Below are 27,811 nucleotides of genomic sequence, written 5' to 3' on the forward strand. Positions count from 1 at the left end.
TGTGAGTTTAAAAGTCCTTAATCATCTCAACGGAGCAGAACAGGACAGGCCACTTTTGACCACTTTGTTTTGGTGGAGGTGCATTTGAAATGTGGGGAGACGTTCACGAAGGGTTTTGTTAATTTCACTTCTTCTTCTGCTACATTTTTACAACTCATCTTCCAGTGCAATGGATTTAACTAGCGTTAGATGCTTTCTAAATGTTTCAAAAAACAAGACATCATCTCATAAAACTTACAAAACAGGAACACACTTTAATTTTTAAAATATATATAGCATAAATATATATAATATAAATAAATGTATATGCTTTAAAGCTGTTCCAACAAGCAAAAACGCTCCATCCTGTCCCGCTCCTGTTGAAAGAGGGCTTATTGCACAGGACCATCTCAAATGTGTTTCAACCAATAACAGGGCCTTCTTCAGGGCATAGCATGGCCTCCCACCCTGCTACTACCCAGGCCCGACCTGCTCAGGACAGAGATCTGAGGAGATCGAGCATGTCAGGGTGGTACTTTGGTACATTGAAGACAGATTAACAAATGTATTGCATGATTTCAATCATATAACATTTTCAAATGAAGATAAAACTGTGAAGGTCATCAGTGTTAATTGTACCAATTAAATGTTTAATCATAATATTGAGCTTTTTGATATAACACAATTTAAAGTTGAGACCACGATTAAAATATCCAGATATTTCTGTTGACTAATAAAAGTGAAATAAAAAAGAGACTGAAACGTCTAAACTTCCAACGCATATATTGAATAAAAGGCCAAAGGAGCGGGTCTGCAGGTCTCCTCTCTCAAAATATGGTGTTTTACTCTCAGATGACCAGCTTTTAATGACCAAATGATGAGTCATCATATGATGTACTGATCTAGAGCTCTCTTCCAAGGTCTCCTGACTCCACAGGACCGTGGCCACAGGCAGCGTTTCAGTAGATGTTTTGAGGTAGGCTTTACGACCTTCTCCATGTGATATTAAGCACCGTCTGACCCAACCTCAGCACTTTTCCTCCCACACACCGATAATAAGAAGAGCACACTCACTTTAACAAGCCATTTCTACAAAGAAGAAATCTACTGAATGGGATATTATTAACCGTACTAGTTATGTATAGTTTTCTCAGAAGCAGTTGTTCCTATTTTCTATTCAAAGCTTCAACGTAACAGACTCTCAATGACTTTCAAAGAGATCACTGCGATGTAGAACGATGGTTCCATTTGTTCTCTTCTCGTACCACTCGCTCGACAGTTTAGTTTGCAATCTTATAGAAACACTTCTCGTTTACCTCTGGAGATGTGCCAACTGTTACTGCATACTAGGGTAAGCCAGAGTTGGTCAGTGACATAAATGTACTTGATTTTTGTCGAGAACTTCAAAGTAAAAAGTTGCCTTATGACTGACTCACAAGGAGGGTTTGTCTCCATCGTGTTGCCGTACAAGTGTCACGTTCTAAACGTCTTTGAGGCCCCAATGTTATGACTCACAGCCCTGAAGCACACACAAAAGTATTTATTTGAAGTATTTTCTATAGCAAATACTTCAGTACTTTCAATGCCAAAAATTATAAATCGATAAGTTGAAGCGACTGAAAATGACTATTTGACTTCTCTCCTATTAATTCGGAGTACACGTGCTTGCACACCTCCACTTACAAAAACATGTGAAGCGTTGTGCAGAAACGCCACCACCAAAAGACAGGAAGTAGCGTGTGGCCTGTTTCTATACCCGCGCTGCCGGTTGCTTTGGTTTTGCCGTCGCCTGTGAGAAATGCAAGAGAGCAGGAAGTCGACGCAGGTGAGGAACACAGAGAGTCGGGTAGCAAATGTTTATTTACAGCCTCACAAAAGTGCTCTAGATACAAAAAAAAAACCAACAACAAAACAAGATGGCGGCTTGTCTCCCTGAGCTTTACAAAAAGTAAGGTGTAGGCAGACAGGGGATGCTCTGTACAAAAGCCCTAATGCAGGACAATGGGGGTTCAACGACAAAGATGCATGTTAGCTGTGCCCACTCAAATGCAAATTTTATATTCAAACAACAAATTCAGGGAGGTTTTTTATTTAGGTGCATTTTTTTTTCTTGCTTTGTTTAATAACCAAAGCCATTTTTCTTGTCCACCACACAAAATCACAAAAGGGAGAGGGTAATGTAGGATGGCAAGCAAGCTTGTTTGGCTAACTGTTTGTTAACCTACTCAATGTATTTTTCCTTTATCTTTTAACATTTAGCCATCAAACGTCTCAAATTATAAAAAGGATCCAGATTTTTTCAGCTGTCGTCAACCATCGACCACATTTAAGTTCAAGCCTAGTTAGAAATCATTCATAAATATACAGACCTTTTGAGATGTTACTTTAGCAATTAGCATATAAAAGTGGCCTCAGAGCTAAATGCTAAGTCATATTCAGTTTTAGTTTTTGCGTTTTGTGAGGCCGGATACATATCCAATGGCTACTGATCATCTGAAGAAACCACAGACAGTATATAAATGCCATAGAATGCTCAATGCTAACAGGTACGGGAAGACGCTAGCTAACAGAAGCAGGCATTTGCGAATAGTTTGCAAATGTGTTTAGAAAAGCAACTGCTAGTTCTTGCTTCATGAAAAGGGTATTTTCTGAAATATGAATCTATGTTTGTGATCAAGCATAATTAAAATAGGCCCATTTCAAAATAAAACCGCATTCGAGTGGACATGGCGTCATTCATGCTAGTCTTTTCTGCTACTATTAGCCGTTTCTAAACCAAATCATACAGACGTTTTATGAGGGGGAAAAAACAAAGTGGTGAATACAAAATATAGGTAAATAACACTGTTTGGAGATATTGCCCACTCATAATGACAATATATGATAAATGTTAGCAAAAAAGGAAGACTTGTAATGTATTATTTCAGATACAGCCCAGAGCAAGTTTCACTGTCACATATTTACATCTATTCTTCACGGGGTATGTACATTGCAATTTTTTCCCTATTTAATCATTTTTTCAGAACGTTTTGCAACAGCTTTTATATATACATACAGACATCGGTAGATTATGCTGGTATAGCCTTCCTTTCAGTTGACAACCCAAAACAGTAACATAAGGCCACAAATAACAAAAATCCAAACAGTTATTGCAGATTTAAAAAAAGAATATTGATCCAACGAGACAAATCACAAAGACTGAATCGAAACAGCAGTTACAAATGACTTTCTACACACAGATGTTGATAGCGTTCTGTACATGCTAGACTGGCTTAACTTTGGAACAACTGCCCCTTGTTCTGTAAATGCTAACAAATTTGACTTCATTTAAACAAACAAAACAAAAAAAACATATATAAATAGTTAAATTACTGCATCTATATTTGAATAGTTATAGACTTGGTTCAGTGTAATACATGTGCGAATTTGACCTCTGACTAGTTTAACTGTTTTTTTTTTTAAACCTACTGCCTTTGTTGTGTTAATACACATACACACAATATAATACAATATGTAATTTTGTTTGGAATTGTTGCTTTCATATGTATTGTACATGTATCTATATCAAGCTAAAGCAACTTGTTTAATTGACGAGGGATCTGGTGCTTTTTGCAAGCGTTTGGTAATAATTTACAAACACAACCACTTTGTTGATGAGAAAACACTACAAAGATTTGATGTTAAACAGCTTATTAAAGATTTTCCTTGGCCATTCTAACGTGCACTAATGAAGCACTTTGTAGAAGTGCCTCTTCGGTTGATTCTTTTGCATGCCGGTGCTCTGTGATGGAGGGAGAAGCTGTGCTACGGATTAAGACGTATGGGAGGCGCTTCTATGTCACCAAGGGACCAAAAAAAGGAGCATTGTAGCACCACGAAGAACAGTCACTGCAGAAGATTCAGAGAGTACTCAAACATGTATGAGTGGTTACAAACACAACAACGCATTTATCTCCATGTCTGACGAGGGTAACATTGCAACATGGCAAAATGTCTAAAAAGGTCGGTTTTGGGTTAAATCCCACCTTTAATTTACCATTTTATTCCATCTCCCTCTTCTGCCTTCAGATTGTGTGCCTTAAATTGGCAGGTTGTAATCCACAAAGCTAGTCTGTGGTAAATAAAAGTCTATTCACTTCATCACATCTGAGTTAAAATGTGCACTGTTTTTAGCTTGTTCCAAATGATTTCACTCTGAACTGCATTTGTTGTTTGTATACTTACAATTTGTTACAACCAAGTCCTCAAGGTACATGTATTCATCTTCATTTATAAATCCAAGAAACACCATGGAGAAAGTGCTCAAAGTAGTTCATAAAGCCTTAATATTGCATTGATATTTATAAAATTTAGTAAGTGTCATGTAATATAAATTTGCTCCCTCCAAATCACTAAATTAAAGTTACTTTCAAACAATTAGGCTTCAAAGGGCAGTGATAAACACAGACGTTCACTTGAAGTTCAGTTTAGTGCGCACAGTTGGAACAAAGTGGTCCCTTCACTTACTGTAGCTTACACAACCCCGCATTTGTTTACCCAACCGGCCATCCCGCCGCTAAAAGAGAACTGATAGGATCTCCAGTCAGTGCAACGCCAATCCCAATCTAAAGCGTGCAGAAAGCAAGTCACAGACACACTTGGAGGCCATTTTGGAGTTCAGTAAAGAAGCAGCCGCCCCCCCCCCCCCAAAGCCCAGCAGTAAAACTCTGTCCATGAGGCAAAAAAAAACAAAAAATGCCGCCGAACTTTTCCATCTCTTCTCGTTGACAACAGTGGAAGGCGACGCATGAGCAAAGTTCTTGTCAAGCCAGTTCAGGTGGTTTTGCAAAAAAAGAATGTATTGCTTATTAAAAAGGTCCTGCTATGGTGTTCATCAATTATCCATAACATTACCAAAACTGTCAAGAACTGATGGTCCCGTTACAATTTTGAATGGTGGTCAAAGAGTCCACCCCTGGTCCACGAAAGTCCACTGTTGCTTGCATGGAGAATGTAGGTGAAGAATTTCAAACCAGTGTTGGTAGATTCCATTGAAGACAAAACATTAAAAGAGACAAACTTGACAAAGACATTGCTGATCTTGGAAGAGAATTTCAGAACAACCAACTTGGTTTGGAGAATGTTGATTGTCTTCTATGGATGTTATGGTCAAAACAGTATCGACAATCGGTTAGAGAAATTACACAAGCTGTTAGGGAGGAAGGAGTGTGCAAATTTAGAAGGAGAAAGATATTGCTGAAGTAGGAAGTCTGGTAATTTGTCTTGGAAGTCTTTGGGTTTGAGAAAATTCAAGATGGCGACCGGTGTGGACGAGTAAATTAGTTGGTGGAAGAACCATTTGCGTCCAGAGAATCCATCAAACACAAACAATTTGGGAAACTTCACAAAGTGCTAAAGGGTGGGGGAGAAGGAGAACTTCACAAAATACTGCTGAAAGTAACCAAAACAGCAATTTGAAGTAGCAATTTGTCTCAGAAGTAGTCTTTGGGTTTGAGGGCAAACCGAAATGGCGGCCGCCGTGGAAACCGGAGCCTTTAGTGCTGGGAGATTTGCGTGGCTTGTCCGTTTGGCAGGCTTCCGTTGTTATGGGCGTGTTCTTCCAACACCTCTTCTTCGTCGTCCTCTTCCTCGCTTACCAGGAACTCTTCCGGGGGCCAGCGCAGCTCCCCGCTCTCCACTTCCCCCTCCGTGGGTTCCACCACGATGGACGGCAGCCGGTCCTTCAGCTTACAGCAGCGCTCGAAGTCCGACGGGTCCGGGAAGATCTGGGGACGGATAGGAAGCAGCGCGTTACCAAGGGGTTGCAGGTAAACAGGTGCATTTTTTTGAAATTGACATAAAGTGCCGGATTGTGACTCTCTCTCCGAATTCTAATTTTGAAGAAAAAAGCGCTAAAATTGGTTTGAAGGCTCGTTCTGTCCATAAAATGTTGAGTTATTTGGGAACATAAAAAAACAACAACAGTTGAACCAGTAATGCGATTAAATTAGTATCTCAGGATAATTTGTACCACATCACATAACTCTGTCACAATGTCTGTGTGTGTGTATGGCCTACAGTCCTTGACCTTGAATGAAGCAGGTCCCAAAGAGGTTTTTGGTTCCCGGGACAAAACGGAGCAGAACTGGGACAAAACATCAAGATCTTGTAATGGACAGAGGTCAACAAACTTAATATGACTACCAGGGTCTCACACCTGGCCTTTTTACAGCACACATTTCACTGGAAAATTCTTCTTTTCTTGGAAAATGGCACCCATATTGATTTTTTTGGGGAGCAGCTAACAGTTTACTATTTGGTCAAAAGAATTTTAAATTCAAGGGACTTGGAAGTATGGTATTTCAACCTGGATGGACTCAAACAGACAAAAGCAGCGATTAGGAAGATTTATTGACATGTATATTAGTTTTGGCGATCAGACCCCGGCGGTAGACATCGATGTATGAAAGTCAGTATGGATGAACAGGTTGTAGTTAGGGATGCCTTCCCCCGGGGCCTGGACACTGGTGGTGGTATGGAAGACCTGTGAAGCCGCAGCAGGTAGAAGCCGTGGATGGAAGAGGCGGAGATGGGGTGGAGGCGGGTCGCAGCGCAGCTGGGAAGCGAACGAACCATGATTGCTGGGGCTTAAAAGCGGGACCGAGGGCGATGATTGGCTGCTGTGGAGGTGCGGCTCTTACGCTGATGGCTGAGGTGGAGGTGTGGCCCTCTCGGAAGCGATCATTGGCTGGAGGTATGTGATGCTGAAAATCGTCTCCCAGGTTGAAATAACGCCTAGGCTTCATTTTCCTCCCCCTTCATGTTCAAGCAATGTCCTAATGTGTAAAATGAGCCCTGTTCACCACAACTGCCTCTAAAATCCTGCACTGTCACTCAAAAAGTTGCTAATTCGGGTTGTTGTTAATTCAGCTTAATATAGAAATTGCAGTTACGCATAAGACCTGAGATGGCAGTAGTGAGTATAAAAACGACCACTTGCATCTAGTCCCTTTAATTTGCCCCACTGTAATCTATATTTATTGAAAAGTGAGGAACAAGTCTGGTACTGGGAATGAAACGTGATAACAGTGAACACAAGCTTTCACTTTTAGCTAAGTAACAGCATGCTAACAAACCCATGGCACCATCATCAACAAACTTAAAGCGCAGAACTGCTCAGAATGGATTTGGTGATGGTTTGGACTTGATAAAGAGTTCATGGGCAGGAGCACCTAGCTGGATGGTGAAACATGTTTTGGGTTGAGTTCGTAATGCCAATATTAAATCACCATACATTTCAGTCCATGGGAAATACAGCTTTTTCAACAGGGAAATTGACCCAAGAAGTGAAAAGGGCTTGGTAACATAGCTTCATATGGTAAGAAACCAGCAAAGCAAATCTAAAATAGAGGCTCCATCATGGACAAACGTGTGCGGCTGAGACTGGTCACCGGCATCAGTTCTCATGAAGCTCTGGAACAAAAAACAAAAAAAAACTTCCACTGGACCCGTCCAAGAACAGCATTTTGTAGTGCTGTTTGGGCAGAGTGGAGGACATATTTTTAGACCAGCATATTTCACTCCGAGACATGAAGGGCGGAGGGGGCAGTGTCGCTGTCTGGGCACAGCGCCGACCGACGGGAGAGAAGAAGACGGAGAGAGAGAGGGGGGGAGATGTGTGAGAAGCTGGGAGGGAGAGAGGGGAAGAGACAGGGTTAGAGAGACGGGGTCGAAATGGCACTTTTGGAATGGTATAGTGATAGAGACTCATGCTTTTCCGACATGGCTTACAAAAGAGGAAGTGACGTTGTGAGAAAGAGAGAGACACATTTGAGACAGACTGATGAATAAAGAGATCGAGGAGACAGGAGAGATGCAGAGAGTCAAGACGAGAACGGGGAGAGAGAAGATGGGAGAGGATCCAGCTGTGTCCACATGGATTCCTTAAGGAGACGGATGAGGCAGAAGAAACACAAATGTGGCTAAAAATACTCTGTGAATGCAGCAATTTGTCAGATAAAAGTATGCAGCTATTTATATGGGAGCAAGCGCACGTTCTTTCCAGAGAATTGACCAAAATAAAAAAAAAGATAGAAATCTGTTTGGATCCAATGAAATGTTTGGACAGTTTTGTGGTGAGCAATTCTTACCCATCACATCCCATCTCGGGAGCTTCCTCATGGCTAAGATGGAAAGTGAGTCCAGTTGTTTTGTTTCAGTGATAGACGGTTGAATTCAATGCCTGGAGGCCAGACTCAATGTCGCTCTTCTCCTGAATCTTGTTTTCCCACTGTTCCCCACACCTTTGTTTTGGCTTGGAACCATAATGTCATGCCGGGGGTTGCGGGACACTGAAGTGGGGGTCGCAAGATGATTTGAGGCAATACTTTTTACATTTCTGACATCGAATTTGATGAATTTTTGATTGAAATTAAGCTGAATATCAAAAATACAGTATCCAAACTAACATTGTCAACCAGATTTTAAATGTTTTGCACATTAAATTATTTCATTATACGGCTCTTCACAACGTAAGTAGAACGCTCCGTTGATTTGAATGGGATTTCCCAACGTTCTACCGGTCATTATTTTCTGATAAAGGACCTCTGAAAAAAATGCTTTCATATCACTCCGCGCGTACGTAGTAGCGACACTATCTGTCCCGTCACTGCGAGAGAAGTCGGGGAATTGCTCGTAAAGTTAGCGTGAGTCTGACTTTCAACTTACCCAGAGATTCACCACCATTTCTCCAACTGCGCCTTCAACTAAGTAGCTAGGCTAGCCACTAGCCTTGCTGCTTCTAGCCTAGCAAAACGTTGCCGAGCAACACGCAAACTTTTGGGAACTATTTGTCGCGGAAGTCATTAAATAAACCTTTCGACCTTCATAAAAGTGTACGAAGTTTATGTTGTGTGTGTTCAGCTGGCAAATGGCCGTATAATAAGCGGGATAATGTACAGAACGCTGGTCATTACCTTTAGGGCGAAACAAGACCCCTCCGCTTCGCGTCGGGGTCCGGTTCGCCCTGTCGGTGCTTATTTTACTAATAATGACCAGCGTTCTGTACATTATCCCTTACATAAATGCTAATTGCAAATGTGATGTGCGCCAATGCAACAAGAAAGACTGAAGGCCCTAAAAAAATTGGCCTGAGGGCTGCAAGGTCGCACTTTGGGCTGCTATGGACTCGACCAGGGGTACCAAAAGTGCGGCCAGGGGGCCAAATGCGGCCCTCAGACCAATTTCTTGTGGCCCTCAGGCTTCTTGATGAATCGGTACAAATTGCTTGAGTTAGTACATTTACTACAAGTTTCATAATTATATGCAGTCATAAACTAAAAACAACATTTTATTGTGGGAAAGAGCTGGTTTTAAGGCTCCAAGTCTAAATGAAGGAGTGGGGCACGGGTTAAAACTCTGCTGAATGCACTGAGTTCAAATTTTCACTGCATTGACCACTGATCTGTGGCTCTCTGTACCATATACACTTCAATATGTGGTCCCTAATGAAAAACGTTCAGACACCCTTGGACTAGACTTTACATGTAAAAGCGAACCAGGCTTCCTCTACCACTAACAATATGTACAATAAAATAACGCACATTTGGGGCCAGGAAAAGGTCAGATCACGATTTCTTTGCAAAAAGTCCGCGCCTCCGACCACGTGCCCTCCGTGTCCCATGCGTCCGACAGTCAGACAGCGGTGCCCTTGCTCCTGGACCCTCGCACTTGTCACAGCCGGTCTGACTTCCACCCTTCCACACTTCACGCCACACAATGAGGGCTATTTTGGGAGCCTTTCGGAGTGAGAGTCTGAATCACACCACTTCCACTGGAGATAACGGTCACACACTTCCTTATCCTTTGTATGGGAGTCCACTCATTTCAATGGGTGTTCAGTGGGATACAGCTGGGCGCTTTCGGAGGGGATTGGCGGTAAATGAAAGTTGGCCAGCTTGAAAACGCTGTGGGAGGAAATAAGCTTGGGGGAGGTCTTTTGGAGGCTCAAATGGGGCGTCTGAAAAGCCCATGGAATGAAGAGGAAATGCGCGATTGCTACAAAAACATGCTGAGAAACTGACTTGATGGGTTGTTGTTTGGTGCCTCAATGACATGGACGCAGAACTTATAGTCAGCCATGACAACAAACATCCAAAGCTACACCCAAGTTATGCACACAAATGGCAAAAAACAAAGATTACAAAGTCGTCAATGCACTCCCTATACTATAAAGTGGACACGCCATTTTGTGGTGGTGTCCAAATGTCCGAAGTGGGGGAAAAAGCAGCGCATTCTAAACTTCCCATAATGCATCTTGAAAAGTGTTGCACAACGATGGTCACCAAATGGGTAAATGTCGACCACAATGCGCTGCGAGAGTCGGAGGACAAAAGCCGAAAGCGCCAAGAGCCGAAAGCGACGGGTTTTGATCAAGAAAAACAGTCGCAAATGCCGTTTCTATTTCGCATCGCATTTTGTTTATCAGTAAATTACTTAACCTCTCGACCCCCGCCTGAACCAAGAGTATTTTCTCCGGTTCAGCCTTACCCAAATCAAAAAGGTTGCAGCCTATTATAGCCCAGAGTAACGCCTCTTTTGAAAGACCTACAAAACTGATCTAGAAGGATCTTTTTCCTCGCATTGTTGCCGCTTTATCGTCACTTTTTTCCACATTTTGTTTCATTGCGTTTTTGCCACATATTTTTGTCAATTTTTCATCATTTTTTTGTCACCTTTTTTATCATTTTTTGTCACCTTTTTATCCGATTTTTATCATTTTTTGGTCAGATTTCTTTTTTTACTTTTTATAATGTTTTGTGGCTTTTTTGTTCCATTTTTGTCCGTTTTTCATCCTCATTTTCTTCTCGTTTTTTGTCGCTATTTTGACAAAGTTTTTTCGAGAAGCTTTTAGATTTGGCTTAAGTCGAACTGCAGAAAATGTGCTCAGCTCAGGTGGGAGTTAAGAGGTTAAATTTGAACCATTACGGTAAAAAAAAGTTGCTTATGCTAGCTGCTTACCATTAGCTTGGGCTGTTAAATGATCGATCGCCTTACCACCCTGACCCTATCACAAAAATGTATTATTGGAGCAAACTTTAACATACATGTAGTCACTCCTTCTGTTGGCGACAAGAGTGGCAACAAGAGTAGGCGCCAGAGTCACTTTATCTGCGGTAAGGAGATGTTAGGGAGCTTTGTGCCAGAATCGGCAACAGAATTAGTGCAGGCCATAAAATTTTAGGGGCTGGGGTGGAAATTTCAGACAGAGCCCATGATAATTCCACGCACTGACTGATGAGACGCTTCTTACACTCTCACATGTGCCTCGAGTCCATGTGTTCCAGAAAAACCCGCTGAAGCGACTGTCATTTTTGGTTTGTATCGTGCTTTTTGGCCAAGGTCACAAAGGATCAGTTCTTCAATCAATTCACACTTGGGCCATTTTGGTGACAGTAGACTTTTTTTCCCCCCAATATCTATTTCTTAGCGTGATTGATTCATCTTTGAACTCCAAAAAACCTTGATGAAATATGATTTTTTACAGATCTCCGACCACCGTATTCACCTGCAGTGTCTCACATTAAAAACAAGACTGAAGTGGAAGTAAATTAGGAAAAGTATGACTGAAAAGCTCGGCTATGTGCGTCAGAGCCATTGATTGAATTGAGCAGAGCAGGAGGCGACTGTGAAGAAACAGAAACAGGAGAGACGTGGTTTTTGTGACAAAATAATTCCCCAGATTTTAGTATAAAGAATGCCGTGACCTGTTCACTGACCGCCCTCATCTTATAAGACACCATACACAATGCTTTGGGTTTCATTTTACGTATTGGCAGGGCCGTAAATATGTAGTGGGCAAACCGGGCATTTGCTGAGGGGCCCCTGGAAACAAAAAATCCTTCTAAAAGCACAAATGGCATATTTTGGAACTCAGCAAGAGGAGCTGAACATATTTGCAGACCACTTATGAAATTGTTTCTGGTTCGTGACATGTGAGGCTTGTGGTGCTTAACACAACACGATATTGAAATGGGCCGCGATTGACTGTGAGGAATCAAATTTCAAAAGTGTGTTTAATCTGACAGCGCTGATTATTATTTCTTGACTTATTTTCTCTTCAGTAAAGTTATGTTTCTATTTGCATTATTATCGATTGTAAATCAATCAATGCAATCATGCAAAAAAACTGTAAATGACAGCAAAAAGAGAGCTCAAAATATAAAACAATATAATATCTAAAAATACGCCAGAATGCAGGAAATCACATCTAAATTGTATTTTTTTTTTCATGTCTCTACGTCTCAAAAATCTTCTGACGCCCATGAATGTCAGTCAGTTGCTTGTACCTGGTAGGGGAGCCGGTCCTTGCCGGGGCTCAGCCTGCAGTCCTCCATGGGGGGGCTGTTGATCATCACCTCAGTCATGTCTGGGCAGGGCACAAACACTGGGCTGTAGAGAAGGGAAAAAAAGAGAACATCCTTTAACCAACAACGTCAACACACTGCATGGTAAGGAAATACATTTTCATCCACATAAATTCGACATTATGATAGTTTTTGTTTTGTTTTTAGCTTCTTTGGTTGATTTATTACTTTTGGAAAAACGCCTTAAGAAATCGTTCGCAGTGAAATACAAGTAGAGAGTTTGCCATCTAGTGCGTCACGGCTAATTTTGGTCGGATGATGTCAGAGCGAGATTCATAGGCCAACAACGCTCTAACCTTCTGTACACAGACTGGTCTCCGTGGATCTGAGTGAGATTTACAGAGGTCAGAACACACACAAAAAAAAACATTTGAACTCAACCTGAAAGCTAATTGGACGGAATACAAGCTGGTGAATCCAAGCACGGAAAACGGTGGTTTCAATATCAAGGCTATAGTATAAACTAAACCTATTTTGCACAGCTCGCAAATGAACATGTCACAAAAGGAGTGGAAAGGAGTGCGACTTATTTAATCCCATCCACTTTACCTCTTAACTCCCGCCTGAACCGAGAGCATTTTCTCCTGTTCAGCTTTACCCAAATCCTGTAGGCCAGTGTAACGCCTCATTTGAAAGACCTACAAAACTAAAATTGATCTTTTTCCTCACATCATCACATTTTTTTTCATCACTTTTTTTGTTGGGCAGTCATCTCATTTTTGTCAAATTTTCGTGATTTTTTTTGTCACTTTTTCGTCAAATTATTCAATTTTTTTCCCGTCCACTTTTTTGTCAAATTATTCGCATTTTTTTGTCAATTTTTTGTTAATTTTTGTCCATTTGTTTGTCCATTTGTTTGTCCATTTGTTTGTCCATTTGTTTGTCCATTTGTTTGTCCATTTTTAGTACATTTTTTGTCACTTTTTCGTCAAATTTTTTCTCCGTTTTTTGTAAATTTTTTGCAAATTTTTGTAAATTTTTTGTCCATTTTTGTGTCCAATTTTTTGTCCATTTGTTTGTCCATTTGTTTGTCCATTTGTTTGTCAATTTGTTTGTCCATTTTTAGTACATTTTTTGTCACTTTTTCGTCAAATTTGTAGATTTTTTTTCATCCATTTTTTCGTCAATTTTTTCTCCGTTTTTTGTAAATTTTTTGTCAATTTTTGTCATTTTTTTGTCCATTTTTTGTAAATATTTTGTCACTTTTCCGTCAATTTTTTCTCACTTTTTTCACATTTTCATCCTTGTTTTCGTCTCAGTTCTGTTGCTATTTTCACACCTTTTTTCCAGAAGCTTTTGGATTGGGGTAAAGCTGGAGAAAATGTGCTCGGTTCAGGTGGGAGTTAAGAGGTTAACCGTGGCGACTGCAATTGAACGGCATTTCCTTCATTTTCTAACAAACAAGTATGACATGAAACCTCTTCTCTTGCGCACGGTTCAAACGCTGTCAGTTGCTGAACAGCCAGTAAGTGCCTCTTCAGCAGTTTGAGATGACACCGTCGCCCTGTGTGGCGCTTACGCAACTATTGAACAGTGTTCCATTACAGTCTTTCAGAGCCGTCCTTGCCATGTCTAAACTTCGGTCAGCTGATGAAGTGACAATGGGGAACAAAAGAGACAAACTGCGCTCTCTTTGGTTCAACAATCGTGCTCTGTTCAGGCTTTTGCGACAGCTTTACACCCTTTAGCTTTAATATTCTTCAAACAACTTATGTCCGCTAAATAGTTCGATAGTTTTGATGATATGATTAAATGCAGTTATAGTTTAGGCCAGTAGAGTGTGCACTTCCACCTTTTTCTGTACACCTGTAATGAAGCCAAAGTTCCAAAACGGTATGGAAATAGCTTCTGGTTTCCATTGAAAGGATTTACAATGTTTTGGCCATTTAGGAACTTCCATTTTCACTCTCCACCTCTCTAACCCCGTGGTGAGTTTGACCATTTCATTACCCAAACCTACAGTGTGATCATTTGTTTGGTTTTGTGAAGTTTAGTTGTGTCGCAGTTGCGTGAGGAACCTCCTTAAAGGGGGGGTTATTATGCAAAATCGACTTTTTCAAGCTTTACATCATGTTGTTATGTCACTCCCTCATTAAAAACATGCCTGAAGTGTTGCCTTGGCACATTCACGTATTTGTGAGTAATCTGTAAAAACTCTGATGGCGGCCATTTTAGGGAGAGCTTTGCCTGAGTCCTCCTAGGAACGCCCCCACCTCCTGGAGACGCCTCCGAGCTTTCGTCACCAGCCGAGTAACCAACCACTGCTCCTCAGCAGAACCCCCTCCCCACTGATGCCACAGACAGCGTGTGGAGGGGGCGTGTCGGAAAGGGTCAGAGGTTCTTAAAGAGACAGAGGCCTATTTCAAGACATTCACTACAGCCATTTTGAGAGAGCAATTTCATACAAGGCAGTTTTTCTAATTTACTGCATTTACAGACCAACAGAAGGTTTGGTCATCATTGTAGTGTGCTATAGACTGGTGCTATGTGGCTGAAAAAAGCATAATACCCCCTCTTTAACGAAACATGCATATCAACATTGTTCAGGCATATTACAAATGTTGCAGCAAGTTGTAAACGACAACATTAAAGTTGTGAGTGCTTTGTTAGCTTGAATTCGGCAAAAACAACATGCAGCTGTTGTCCTTGGTTTTGTAGCTCATACTATTTTAGTTCAAGGACTTATTGTAACGCTAATGACCTCGACTATTGCGCTGAAAACATGAAAACGCGAGCGCAGGGTGGTTCATAACATTCATTTACGTGCCGCTCGTTTAGCTCCATAGGTAGAGCGCCGGGCTCACAACCACGAGCTTGTGAGATCAATCCAAACCCCCTCTTTTTTTTTTTTTTGGGAGCATCCACCGAGCTGAACATTAATCAGCGCCTATGACTGATTTTTTAAAGGGCCTGTCTTGACCCATGAGTCCAGGGCCGATTTTTTTTCCTCCAGTCCAGCCCTGATCCCTATTGAACAGCAATACAACACTGCAGTGTGACTTGTGGCCTCTTGGTGAAAGATAAGACATAAATAGAAAAGCCTATCAGAGATTTCCATTCAAGCCACTTTGCAGCGAACAACAATGTAGACATCTGTGCCAGGAAGAGCAAAACAAAAAAAAACACACGAGAAGGTAAACAGTTTGCAAAGTACAGTATCCTTCGTAGATGCATGCAAGCTTTTTCAGTTTCTCTTTCTATCCGACCACAAAAGTCAAAAGTTTCTCATCCTTTTTTTACTAGACACTAGCTTACATAAGGTGCTTGTAAATGGAGCCTAATACGCTCCCCTCTAGTCCTCGCATTAGCCCGACAGTCATATTGTGAGAGAGAGCACTGGGGCGGGCTGTGGTATTTGACTACAATGTCCTCCGTTCCATCAAACTTTCCATTTTAGACCAAGTTTATCCAAGTGGGAGAGCATCCACTTTTGAGATTATTATCCGAGAAGCCAGTCCTCCGGAATGACGGATAGGCTGTTTTTGCGCAGGCACGTCAGCGGGTCTTCTCACGAGAGCTATTTAAAGGGAAAAGGGCATCTTGGTCAGTGGCCGCGGGGCCCGGCGTGTGTGCGCCAGCCCGACTGACTTCTGAAAAGGGAAAAGGACAAAGATGAATGCGACAACAACAACAAGCTTAGTCACGTCGCGCAGTGTGACGGGTCGCTGCGCACCGTCCGGCCAGTTTTTTACCCACTTTGGGGAAAGACGTGGAAATGGGTTTTATTTTTGGTCGGAGCAAAAACATGCAAGATATAAAAGCACAGTTGGTAAGTGCAGTTTGGTGCAACTGATTCATTTTTAAGGTGAGACACTGCAGTTGAATGGGAGGGAAATACATGTGGTGATATCAAGTTGAAACTGGAGTTTGGATACATCTGACTGGACATTTTACGTACTAACCGGGCACATTTTCTCCAGTTTGACTTTACCCATATTCAAAAACGTATTGAAAAAAGCAAAATAGCAAAAAAAAAAAAAAGATGAAGATAAAGCAAAAAAAAAGGCAACAAAAAAGCTTTTAGATTTGGGTAGAACTAGCCTGGCCTTAGCCATTCGTAAACTCCGGTCAATCATCATTTCCCTACATGTACGTCTGGGCTTGATCTCAGTGGCCGCGTCACATCGGTTGACTTTCTACCAACCATTCAGGGAGCGGGGGAGGCGGGGCTTGTAGATGACATCAAGCATTTGCGCGTTGTAGTTTGGCAATGGCGGCGGATACAAAAGTAATGGAAGCTCTTCAATACATCCTGGCTCGGCTCCCAAATATCCAGAAATTAAAATTGAAGCCTTGGAATGTGCAAGGAACGTCCTGAAGAGTTATGATAGACTTATGATAGAGTAGTGATAGAGTTATGATAGAGTTATGATAGAGTTATGATAGAGTTATGATAGAGTTATAATAGAGCTATAATAGAGTTATGATTGAGTGATGATTGAGTTATAATAGAGTTATAATAGAGCTATAATAGAGTTATGATTGAGTGATGATTGAGTTATAATAGAGTTATAATAGAGTTATAATAGAGCTATAATAGAGTTATGATTGAGTGATGATTGAGTTATGATTGAGTTATAATAGCTGCTTCACTCACTCGGGCGCATTACATACGTCACGACCAAGCGCTAGTGAAAATCAGATCAATCATGTAGTTGACTAGAAGTGTCCACCTAGATGTAACTAACTGTTCTGATCTGGAGTGAATGTGGTTGATCAGATCTAGGTTCAGCAACACTGTGTGAATGAGATTACTGAGATCAGCACTACCTGAACCTCCTGCATGACCAGGTTATTCCATCAATAACAATGCCAGGATTCATCGTGCTCACATGGTGAAAGAGTGGAGCCGGAGACATTCTGACACAGAATGACACGGGAAGACCGTTTGGTAACACCTGGAAGCCTGGGTGAATGTAGTGAGTGAGTGAGTGGTTGGTGGTGGTCAGGGGCCTGATGGCGCAGACTGGTTTCCTCGCTTCCGTTAGTCAACCCCGGGGCAGCTGTGGCTACAATAGTAACTTAACCACCACCAAGTATGGAGTGAACGAATAATGCAATGCAAAGCTTCTTTGAGTGTCCAGAAAAGCGCTATATCCGAGTCCGGAATAAAGTTGAATTGAAATTGAATATATAAAACCGATGCATAATTATTATTTGCACAGTGGTTACACTCTCCCATCATTAATACAAGATTTTGGTGAAAATGAATTAAGGCTGAAACGATTAATCGATTAATCGGCGACTAATCGATTATTGAAAGAGTCGACAACTATTTTAGTAATCGATTAATCGGTTTCTGGTTCACACAGACTAAAGTGGAGCAAAAATGACATAAAAAAATTAGCAATTTTGATGAAAACCTTCTTCAATTCACTTCAATTTTGTATTTAGGGTCTGTAGTGTTTTGTACATTGTAAATTTCATGAATAGTTCCTTCAAAAAACATTTCCCTTTAGTTTACTCCATCAACACATCCTCAAACAGCACCACTTAAGCTATAATGTGATAAAAAAAAATGGAAAAAATAAAGTTTTCCACACCATTCACAGCCAAGCGATTAATCGACTAATCGTAAAAAATATTCGACAGATTAATCGACTATAAAATAATCGTTAGTTGCAGCCCTAAAATGAATGCAACACTGGATCGTTTGCAGATGCTTTTTTGGGGGGCCAGGCAGAGTAATGTCTTTCAAATTAAGTGCAGTAAAAGCAGCAAGTTCAAGACGACTCATGTAAAGTACATTTCCTCAAAAACTCTACCCAAGCACAGTACCTAAGCAGATGAAGTTAAATTGACTTAAGTCCTGACTAAGTCTGAGGGAGACCAACTCCTACAAAGATGTGAAGTCCTGGCTGAAAGTCGACGATACAGACATTACCCAACATCCCCGGTCACCACTTCTTTTCAAATCCCCTTTGAACTAAAACCTTTGCCCTGTGCGATTCTTCCTTCCAAGCGATGGCTTACAATTATGTAAACACAAGCACTTAAGGCATGCAAAGTCGGTTAGGTAACAGTGACATTACCATGAGGCATGAGGGCAGGAGATGGGGAGACTTTACGTCAAGTGCACACTAACTTCTACAGAGAGAGAGAGAGAGAGAAAGGGCAGTGAAGAATTTACGGCTCTTTGTAACTCATTGCACGGCCCCGTCTTACTGAAGGTAACCATTACTGTGGTCGGGGTTAGCGTCGTTGCTCCATGGTCTTAAATCTTACGGGACGCGGCATTTTGAGCGGAGACAGGAAAACAACCAAGGACAGAAGAGAAAACAAAAACGAGTAAGGGCGCAAGTATGCAAAAGCAAAACACCAAAGCTATTCTTATTGTGAATGCAAAAAAGCAGGGTTGGCACCTATTAGTAGCTGATGGCATTTGAGGAGAATTCACCTTTGTTACTCTGTGTTTGAAAAGCCTGGGTCGCCTTGAGCTGCACATTGACACAGGCACAAGCTGTTCCTACTTATTCTCATTCTGAAGCTATGAAGATATTACAGTGTAAATAATGTTAGGACAGGAACATCAATAGAAAAGCGCTGGTTTAAATCGTCTGTGAAGAGGACAGACTTTTATGGGGATATTTGCTGCTGATTGGATCAAGTGCACCTCGTCTTAGCCAATCACAGCTCATCTCAAAAAACCACAGGTAAATAACAAAGCAGTAGCCAGACTCTGCAGGTGAAAACATTGTGTTTTTCACGTGTTTTTTTTGGCTAGTTTTCTCCCTTAACATCTTGGTTTTAACCCCTTAACTCCCACCTGAACCGAGCACATTTTCTCCAGTTTGGCTTTACCCCAGTCCAAAAGCTTCTGGAAAAAAGCTGTGAAAATAGCGACAAAGCTGAGACGAAAACTATGATGGAAATGTGACAAAAAAGTGAGAAAACTTTGACAAAAAAGTGACAAAAAATTGATGAAAAAGTAGCAAAAATGTCACAAAAATGTCACCAGAAATTGACGAAAAAATGAGAAAAATGTGACAAAAAAATGAGAAAAATTGACAAAAAAAAAAGAGAAAAATGTGATAAAAAATTGACAAAAAAATTGACAAAAAAAATGAGAAAAATGTGACAAAATGTGACAAAAAATGACAAAAAAAATTATAAAAATGTGACAAAATGTGATTAAAATTTGCCCAAAAAAATGACAAAAAAAATGACAAAAATGAGTTGACTACCCAACAAAAAAATTATGAAAAAAAATCTGATGACGCGAGAAAAAAGATCCTCTCAGTTCCAAGCGGGAGTTAAGAGGTTAATGTCAGATGAAAAAAAAAAGAGACCAAAACTCCCCCTTTGCAATGCTAATTTTAAGACGTTTTGTCTGCAAGCGAGCCAGAGATGACCAGAAATACCAGACATTCACAAATATTGGCATGTCTGGTATCCATGTGTAGCATGAACCAAGTAGCTTTAGTAGCTTCTACAGATCTTGTACTACAGATCCAATCTTGTACTTTTCAGATGGATTTATCTTCTGACTTTCTGGTTCTAAGCAGGAGATGTCAGAAAAGTTACCCCGGGGATAACTGGCTCGTGGCGGCCATGCGCTCACACTGACTTCGCCGTTTGATCCTTCAATTTCGGCTCTTCCCTTCATTGTCAAGCGTAATTAACCAGGCACTGGATTGTTCACCCTCTGATGAGCTGATAACACGTCCCACTGCAGAAGATACTCAACTCCACCACACGGTAAAGACCAACATACTCCTCGTCGTTTTGCTCTTTTTGGGAGCTATAATAACCTTTTACAGCACAATCCCAAACACTGTCCGCATTTCTCAAGACAATACCCGGAAATCCCAAAAACACGGGGCTGAGGAGGATATTGTGCACGGATTTGTCGTCCCGTGGGCTGTGCAGAGAAAACAGATGGGACGCTGGGCCAGGCGGGAGCGTGAAGACCTGAGCAGATGAGTGCGGAAAAAAGATAAACATGGAGGCTTTGCCAGTCATATTTCTGTACAGGGATCCTATAAACATCCTGCTCGGCTAAGAATAACAGTGCACGGCCTAATAAAACATGAAGGGGCACAATAAGAAGAACAGGGAGGAAACAAACAACACAGAGAGGGGCGGGCCCGGGAAAGTCAGTGAACACACAGGGAGCAAGCTGATCGTGGTGACATTATTATCGTTTTTATTGCGACATTATGGTTCTTTCATTTGGACAAGGATTGTTTCTTTGGTGTGTCATCTATTGAGAACAGAAGCAGTCACCATTTGGTCATAGGGACGCCAGTTCAAATCGTCCCCTAAATATATACGGCTATTGTGCGTCTGGAACTTTAGCCATAGATATGCCGGGACATTCAGCATATAAATAATCTACACAGACGGACCAAAAGAAAAAGTCAACACCCGGATTTAGCCAACTGTTCTGAGCCGGGGTTGCTGCGTTTTGTCAGGTCTAGGATTGGGAACACTGTGTGCTCAAAGAATGAGATCAACCGACTACCTGAACATCCTGAATGACCAGGTTCGTTAATGGATTATATTCAAAGATGACCATGCTGGAAAAGGCTTCCTTGGGGTGCTTCAGTTTCCCACATTGCCCCCAAACATTCAGAATCAGCAGCTGGAGGATTGCATTTTCAATTGACCTTACATCATACCCCCTGCGCCTCTGAAGCATGGGTCAAAGTTCAGTACGGCCCAAGATTGACATTGCTTCTCTTGCAGTTCGGTTGCAAAACTAGCGACCTCTGCTGGGATTGTGTCGAACTACATTTGAAAATAACAAAGTCCTATTGGCGCTAGAGGGATCTAATCTTTGACTAAGAACTCTAAGTCAGTGCTTTACAAAACTACGTTCAGGCGTTGGGCTCCTCCTGGGTTTCTCCCCGTTTCAGAGCGTGGTGTCCTGCACTGGTCAGCCACCTCCCCCTTCCTCTGTCTTTCAGTATCTTCTGGGAAGAGCATAGCATTACGAATAGAATCGGTCTTATTCTCCAGTGAACGAACATTAGCCAGAACTGTAGTACACTAAAAAAAAATCAGTTGTTTTTACAAAAAAACTTTGGCAGCTGTGGTTGCCAGAATTTCTTTGTAAAAAATACAGTAACATGTAAACAAGGTTACGGAATGACCTGTATATTTAACATAATAAAACTGTTGACTGCTTTCTATTTTGGCCGTTTTTTTCTGTATATTTACTAAAACCACCCCGTTATTAAAACACGTTTTTCAGTACAATTTACCTGATGATTAATGTCAAACACGAGTAATGGTTAAGTTAATTGCTCGTAAACATTAGTTTCAAGTCCTTAAGTTTTTTAGTAATAGACTCCCGTTGTACATTTAACTGTATTTGCTAGGTTTTTGTTTTGCAGTTTTTCTGTGTTGAAACTACAAAGAAATTTGATTATTTTAACATCAAGTTCCTTTAAAAGTAACAGTCTTGTGTGGTTAAACATCTAACTAAACATTACTGGTAATTACAGTGTTTTATCGTTTTTCCGTTTACATTTTTTTCAGTCACCATTTTACCGAAATTTTCAGTAAATTTCATGGACATGTTTTACAGTGTAGGGATAGAAGGTTTGTGTGGGTTAGCTGCGAGTCTTGCCCGAATACCTCCTTGTTTGTCCCTTTTGTGTTTCCTGTAGCAGCTCTACTGTGCTGCAGGTGTGGAGGGCTATTGGTCGAATGTTTTTAGCTCAAAAGCTAGGTGTTCGTTGTCTTTAAAAAAACAACAACTGGGTCCTTCATGGCTAGTACGGACCTCCCAGCAGTAAAAAGTCCACTGAACCTCACAAAAACACAGAAAAGATGTACAAAAGCATCCAATGAAACAATGTGGAACACAGAAACTACTGAGGTGAAGGCGTCAAAAGTAGTTTACACAAGGTTTTTGCTGCATAGCTAGTACTTTCTCAACTACACACACCGCTTCTATCCCACTACTCCAAGGCCATATTCTCACCAAAGTCAAAATTCCACTGTCTATTGTCTCTTGCACATTGTTTTGCAAATGTCTTCCTGTTCCCAAGCCAACACCAAAGCGGCGCGCCGGAGCGGGGAGAGCAGCGAGATTCAGCAGCGACCGAAACGGCCGTGCGGTTTCAATAAAAAGGTCGTCTGAGAACTTCCTCCTGAGCTAAATCGTGCTTTCAAAGTGACATGCTCCTTGCACACAGGAAAACATGTACAGTTCAGAGAGAGATGGTTTAGATAGTAGCTGGAGATGAAAAAAGAGCAGGGTTGGGGTTCCCCTTTCATGTTCAAGTGTTTTTCCATTACTTGGAGGCTGATGGCGGGGGCTAAGCAGGTGGAGATGTAAAGGGGGAAAAAAAAATCAAGAAAAATGTGTGGTCGAGAAAGGATACAACTATACTTTAAAAGGTATTAGACAGGATATCTTTGGGAACACCCACAAAGTACTGCTCCACAGCCGCCTTAGCAAATGCTGAATTATGGATGTACTTTCTACCAGACCGAGATACAGAGAAAAGGAGAGGATCAAAGTGGGTCAACGGCCCAAATTAGTACATTACAGATCATGCTAACAGTAGCACGCTACATTCTAGCGGCGAGCAGGGAGTGCCGGCTTTTCACTAAACTACTGGAAAATCTGCTAAATGTTCTGATGTAAACAAAATGTCAAAACATTCATAAATACCCGATTTTGACTTGACTTTATTTGACGGCGCTAAATACACTTATTGTCCACTTAAAAATGTCCAGAAAGAGTGGACAATAGTGATTCCATAACATTTTTCCTCACCTACTCCCCATAGATACAGACAGCATCTCTAGAATCGCCCATATATGGTCATTTTTGAAAACAGTTAAGGGGGAAAACAATTTAGAAAAAATGTAAATTTTCTCTAATTATTCAAATCTCCTAACCTGGCTAACACCATGCTGCTGTGTGCGCTCGAATTATTTCGAACTGCACAACAGCCTGGAGACCATGGCCCAATTTTCCGGTGGATTTGGGAACCAATCACAGAGCGAGGAGGGACGGCAAGACGATGACGCGCTATTCGAAAGCTTGTAGTTTATTTACGGATTAAAAAAAAAAGTTTATTTACGGATCCAACATGACAGCAGCAGACGCGATGCTATTGTTCGATCAAGCTTTAGACCTTGTTCTAAATAGTTTAGCTCAAAAGTTTACAGCGGGTACGTCATACGTCATCTCATACGATGATACGATTGGCTGTGGCTACGTGTAGACGCATGAGACTTTTTTTTTTTTTTTCGTATCGCCCAATAAACGAGTATGGACGATCGTAAACCACACCTCTCCTACGAGAAAATGAATTGGTGGTCCCCAGACTAAATATCACTTGTGATTTTAGTCTGGTGTTAGCCAGGCTACAAATCTACTGTAACAAATGCTGTATTATGAGTATATTTTTCTACTAAATAAAGATACAAAGAAATGGGGAGGAGCAAAGTGGTTCAACAGCCCATAAATACATGAATAACGGAGAATGCTAACTTGATGCTACATGTTAGCATCGGGCTAATGCTAACGGTTAGCTAGCGCTAGCTACAACTGCCGTTTTTTCACTTCTACTGAACAATCTGTTGCGACAAAATATCCACATGGACCCGATTTACACTTGACTTTATTTATGTGTGATAAATAAGTTGATATTCCACCAGAAAATGGCTAAAAAGAGTGAAAAATTGTGTTTCTCTAAAGATTCTATTTTCCCCCTCGGCGAAGCCACGCCCCCTTCTATGACGAGATGCCGTCTGTATCTATAGTGGGAAGCATTGCCAACTGTATCTACTATACGAGTTTTGGGGGTTGTACATGATTTTTTTTAAACCATAGCAATGCTAGTTTACTTTAAATAGTTTATTGTTGTCAAAACTCATTACCAACTATCACAGCACATTCCAAACACGCACCTCTTCCCCGGGATGACTCGATAGGATATTTCACACCATTCAAAAGAAAGCAGAGTGGCACAGTAAATTACAGTAATGTTTTACGCCTCTGTGCTGCTTCCGGGTTTATCGCTAAAAATAGTTCATTATACACTACTAGACCCCCACACTGACCTCCATTTCTCTAACACAAATATCTACAAACACTTCAAGTGTCTAAGTGGGACTTTCTGTGGGGAGTTTAGCTGAGTTTCCTCCAAAACACGTTGTTTTTTTTCCGCCTCAACCCAAAACACACACAGCAGGGTAATCATGTAGCTTATGTCCTGACCACCAGTTACTGTATCTACAATATACAGATTTGTTGTTGGCCTATTAAATGACAAATGATCAATTTATGCCACTATGAAACCTCAGCCTTCAGCTTCTCCTGACCAAACTGTAGGATTCTGCGGGACTTCCAGGCACTGCACTGCTGGCAAGTTTCTGAGAAGATGGGTCAACACTCTCAGCACATTGAGAGACTGCCAGCAAAACAGAGGATTTTGCGACAGGATGTGACTGGATTGGATTGAAGCATTCGCACGTCATTTCAAAACTCTTTACATTTAGACATGGACGTAGACTATGAGTGTAACTTTTCAAAGTATCTGCGCTTTCTCTTAAAGTTTGATCACAAAGCATGAGCGGTTTGGCTTTACGTTACAACACAGCCTGACCAAAAACAAAACTATGTGCCCAAAGAATGAGATCAGCCGACTACCGAATGACCAGGTTTTTTCCGTTGTCAGTGGTCACACTCTCCCATCATCAATGCAAAGATCTTGGGGGAAAATTAATGCGACACGGGATCTTCTGACATTGCAGAAGCTTAGTGAAACAATGCCACAGCAAATGTGTGCAGTATTCAAAGCTAAAGGCGTGACCTTTTTTTCTAGCGACTTTTATTTTGATCAGGCAGCATGTGTAAAAATCTATAGGCCACAGCTATTTCGTCTAATCCGTTTGTCATGATGTACGCGCTGAAACATCATATTGTTCCCAAACATAGACAAGGAACTCTCCAGTGCATTTCCTCACACTGCACTTTACCGTAACTTCAAAAAGTACTGTATATTACAGCCTGCGCAAGATCAAATATAGCACAAAACGTGAGCGGTGCAGCTCTCGGGTTAAGGAAAAAAAAAAAAAAAAAATCTTTAAGGAAACTCCGGTGGGTGCGACAACCAAAGCAGGAGGGGGGGTATACCCACCAGGGAAAGTACTGCTAACAACTATATTTGTGTCTTCTACCATTGAAGTGGAAACACACAAGTATGTTTGGGTAAATAAGAGGGCTTACACACGACATCGCTCAAAAACAAATACGCATCACAAATTGAAAATGTGCAAAAAGTTCAGAACAAGTCATGATTTTCCCAACTTACTTCAATTTTAGCCTTATTTTGGGTCAGATTGAAGACTTTTTGTGAAAAAGCGATGAATGGGCAGCAAAAGAACTAAAACTCAACAAACAATTGTGACGAAAGTGCAATAAAAAAGCAACAAAAGAGCAACAAGAAACTGGTAGAAATTAGATGAAAAAAATAACGTGAAAAAAGTGACAACACGGCAACAACGTGAGGAACAAGATCCGTTTAGATCAGTTTTGTAGGTCTTAGCTTTCAAAGCAGGCGTCACACCTACAGGCTGTGAACTCCAGAAGCTTTTAGATTTGGGTAAAGCCGAACTGGACAAAATCTACTCTTTTAAGGCTGAGAGGTTAAAATGGTTAATAAATGATTGCAATACTAATAACATTCTACTTGCGATATTTGAGAGTTTTGAAATATCACTTTTATCCATGTTATGCAGCTCTATAGTCTGCATTACAAGCATACAACACAGTGCTACCTTAAAGGCGCACTACGTAACATTTTTTACTTTCATGTTGCCAGAACAACACCTGCTCCTCCAGCTTTACACAGAAAAGTCATGTTTTACAGTGTTGAAGTTAAAGAATGGATTTGGATGAGGACTAGTCAAATGTCATACTTCGCTGCCTTTTACTCAACATCCATCTCCATGGAGACGAGATGGAGACGTCCCGCTCCTGGTAAAGTTACTGTCAAGTCACACAGCAATCAAACGTTTATTTGTGAACTTTATAAGATATTTTTCAACAGTAAAAATATCTGTAATGAAATAAATGCTTGTTGTCGTGTGAAATGTTACACGCTGTTGCTTTAATCTTCCATTTACGCATTCTCTATAAGGAAAAGCATTGTATCAGATTTCATATACAGCCTATTTTGTTCTTATATGGGTCATGGTTTGTCTTGAAGCTGCAGTTGACAACCCCTGCTAGGGCTGTGCAATTAATCGAAATTCGATTACAATTTCGATTATTCCACTAAACGATTACAAAATTAGCATAATCGGAAAAAAAACTATGATTTTTTTTTCACATTTTTTTTTTCACTTAAAAAAAAAAATCTATATATATTTTTTGTTTGCAAAGCAGACTTGCATATTTCACGGCGCTGGGATTATTTCCCCTTCGCATTTCACGTGCCATGGCTCATGCTTTTGCCAGACTTAAAAACAAACAGCGCTGCTCAGTTTGCTTTCGCAGGTGTGAGGGCTGGCCAGCAGGGGGCAGGTGTGAAACAGAGACCTCTCCTTAATCGAGGCAAACTTGAAAACAGAAAATATTCAGCATAGTTTTTTTTATTAATAAATATATAAATAAAATAAAGACTTTTGTTTTATAGGGAACAAATAATCGTTTGAATAATCGTTATTCCAATTATGACAAAAATAATCGTGATAATTATTTTTTCAATAATGGAGCAGCCCTAACCCCTGCTGCAACTGCATGTCAGTTCAAACAATATTTGGACTTCCAAGAAGAACCACCAGACCTAGATCAAGATCAAACCAGGACTATAGGCTATGACTCAACCAGAAACCGTCCAACTGTGGCTTATACGAAACCAGCGCACTTCTAGTAATATAGAAACGCATCATGTCTGACTGTCCACTGGAAATGAGTTGAACAAATAATGAATGGAATTTGAGCCGCTCTCAAAACAAAGAGCAGTGGGAAGAGTTGTGATGTTTCTTACAAAGAGGTTATTAAAATGTTGAGGAAAATGATACAAAAATTACTGACAAGCCAGACAGATTAAACCCTATGTCACGCAAGCTGCGCACGCCAACTTTACTCCAACGTAACAACAGAGAGGGCGCATCCTTTAATATCAACCCACCCCACGTCTGATTAAACATCATAACCAGCTTATTTCTTTACCGCGACGCACATGACGCACGCGTACCCAGGACCCACTGGACGTGCGTAAAACTTTCGATCGGAATCTTGCACCGATCTCTCTCAAAAACAGCGCAGTAGAGAAGGAGAAAAAAAAAAAAAAAAAACACTCACCAGTAGACGTACGGGGAAACTACAGACATGTATCGCCACCTGCGCGGAGTCCCCTCGAAACGAATGCGATTGTCCCGGACTTTTCTTCCACACACGGGCACAAAAACAGAAGCGCCCTCAACAAAAAAGTCACCAACACCTCGGAGCCAGT

At 41.0% G+C, this 27,811-nt stretch overlaps 1 protein-coding gene across 1 annotated transcript; it reads right to left on the bottom strand.

The window, feature by feature from the left end:
• Window positions 1-5,104: 5,104 nt before the first annotated feature.
• lbh (LBH regulator of WNT signaling pathway) lies at window positions 5,105-27,811 on the bottom strand. The gene is made up of 3 exons (XM_079573671.1): window positions 27,661-27,811; window positions 12,306-12,408; window positions 5,105-5,744 (listed from the first exon to the last, which is right to left on the bottom strand). Exons 1-3 carry the CDS (start codon window positions 27,687-27,689, stop codon window positions 5,514-5,516), a joined length of 363 nt encoding a protein of 120 aa, XP_079429797.1. The 5' UTR covers window positions 27,690-27,811; the 3' UTR covers window positions 5,105-5,513.

Source organism: Gobius niger, assembly GCF_951799975.1.
Source record: "Gobius niger genome assembly, chromosome: 16".
Classification (NCBI taxonomy): domain Eukaryota; kingdom Metazoa; phylum Chordata; class Actinopteri; order Gobiiformes; family Gobiidae; genus Gobius; species Gobius niger.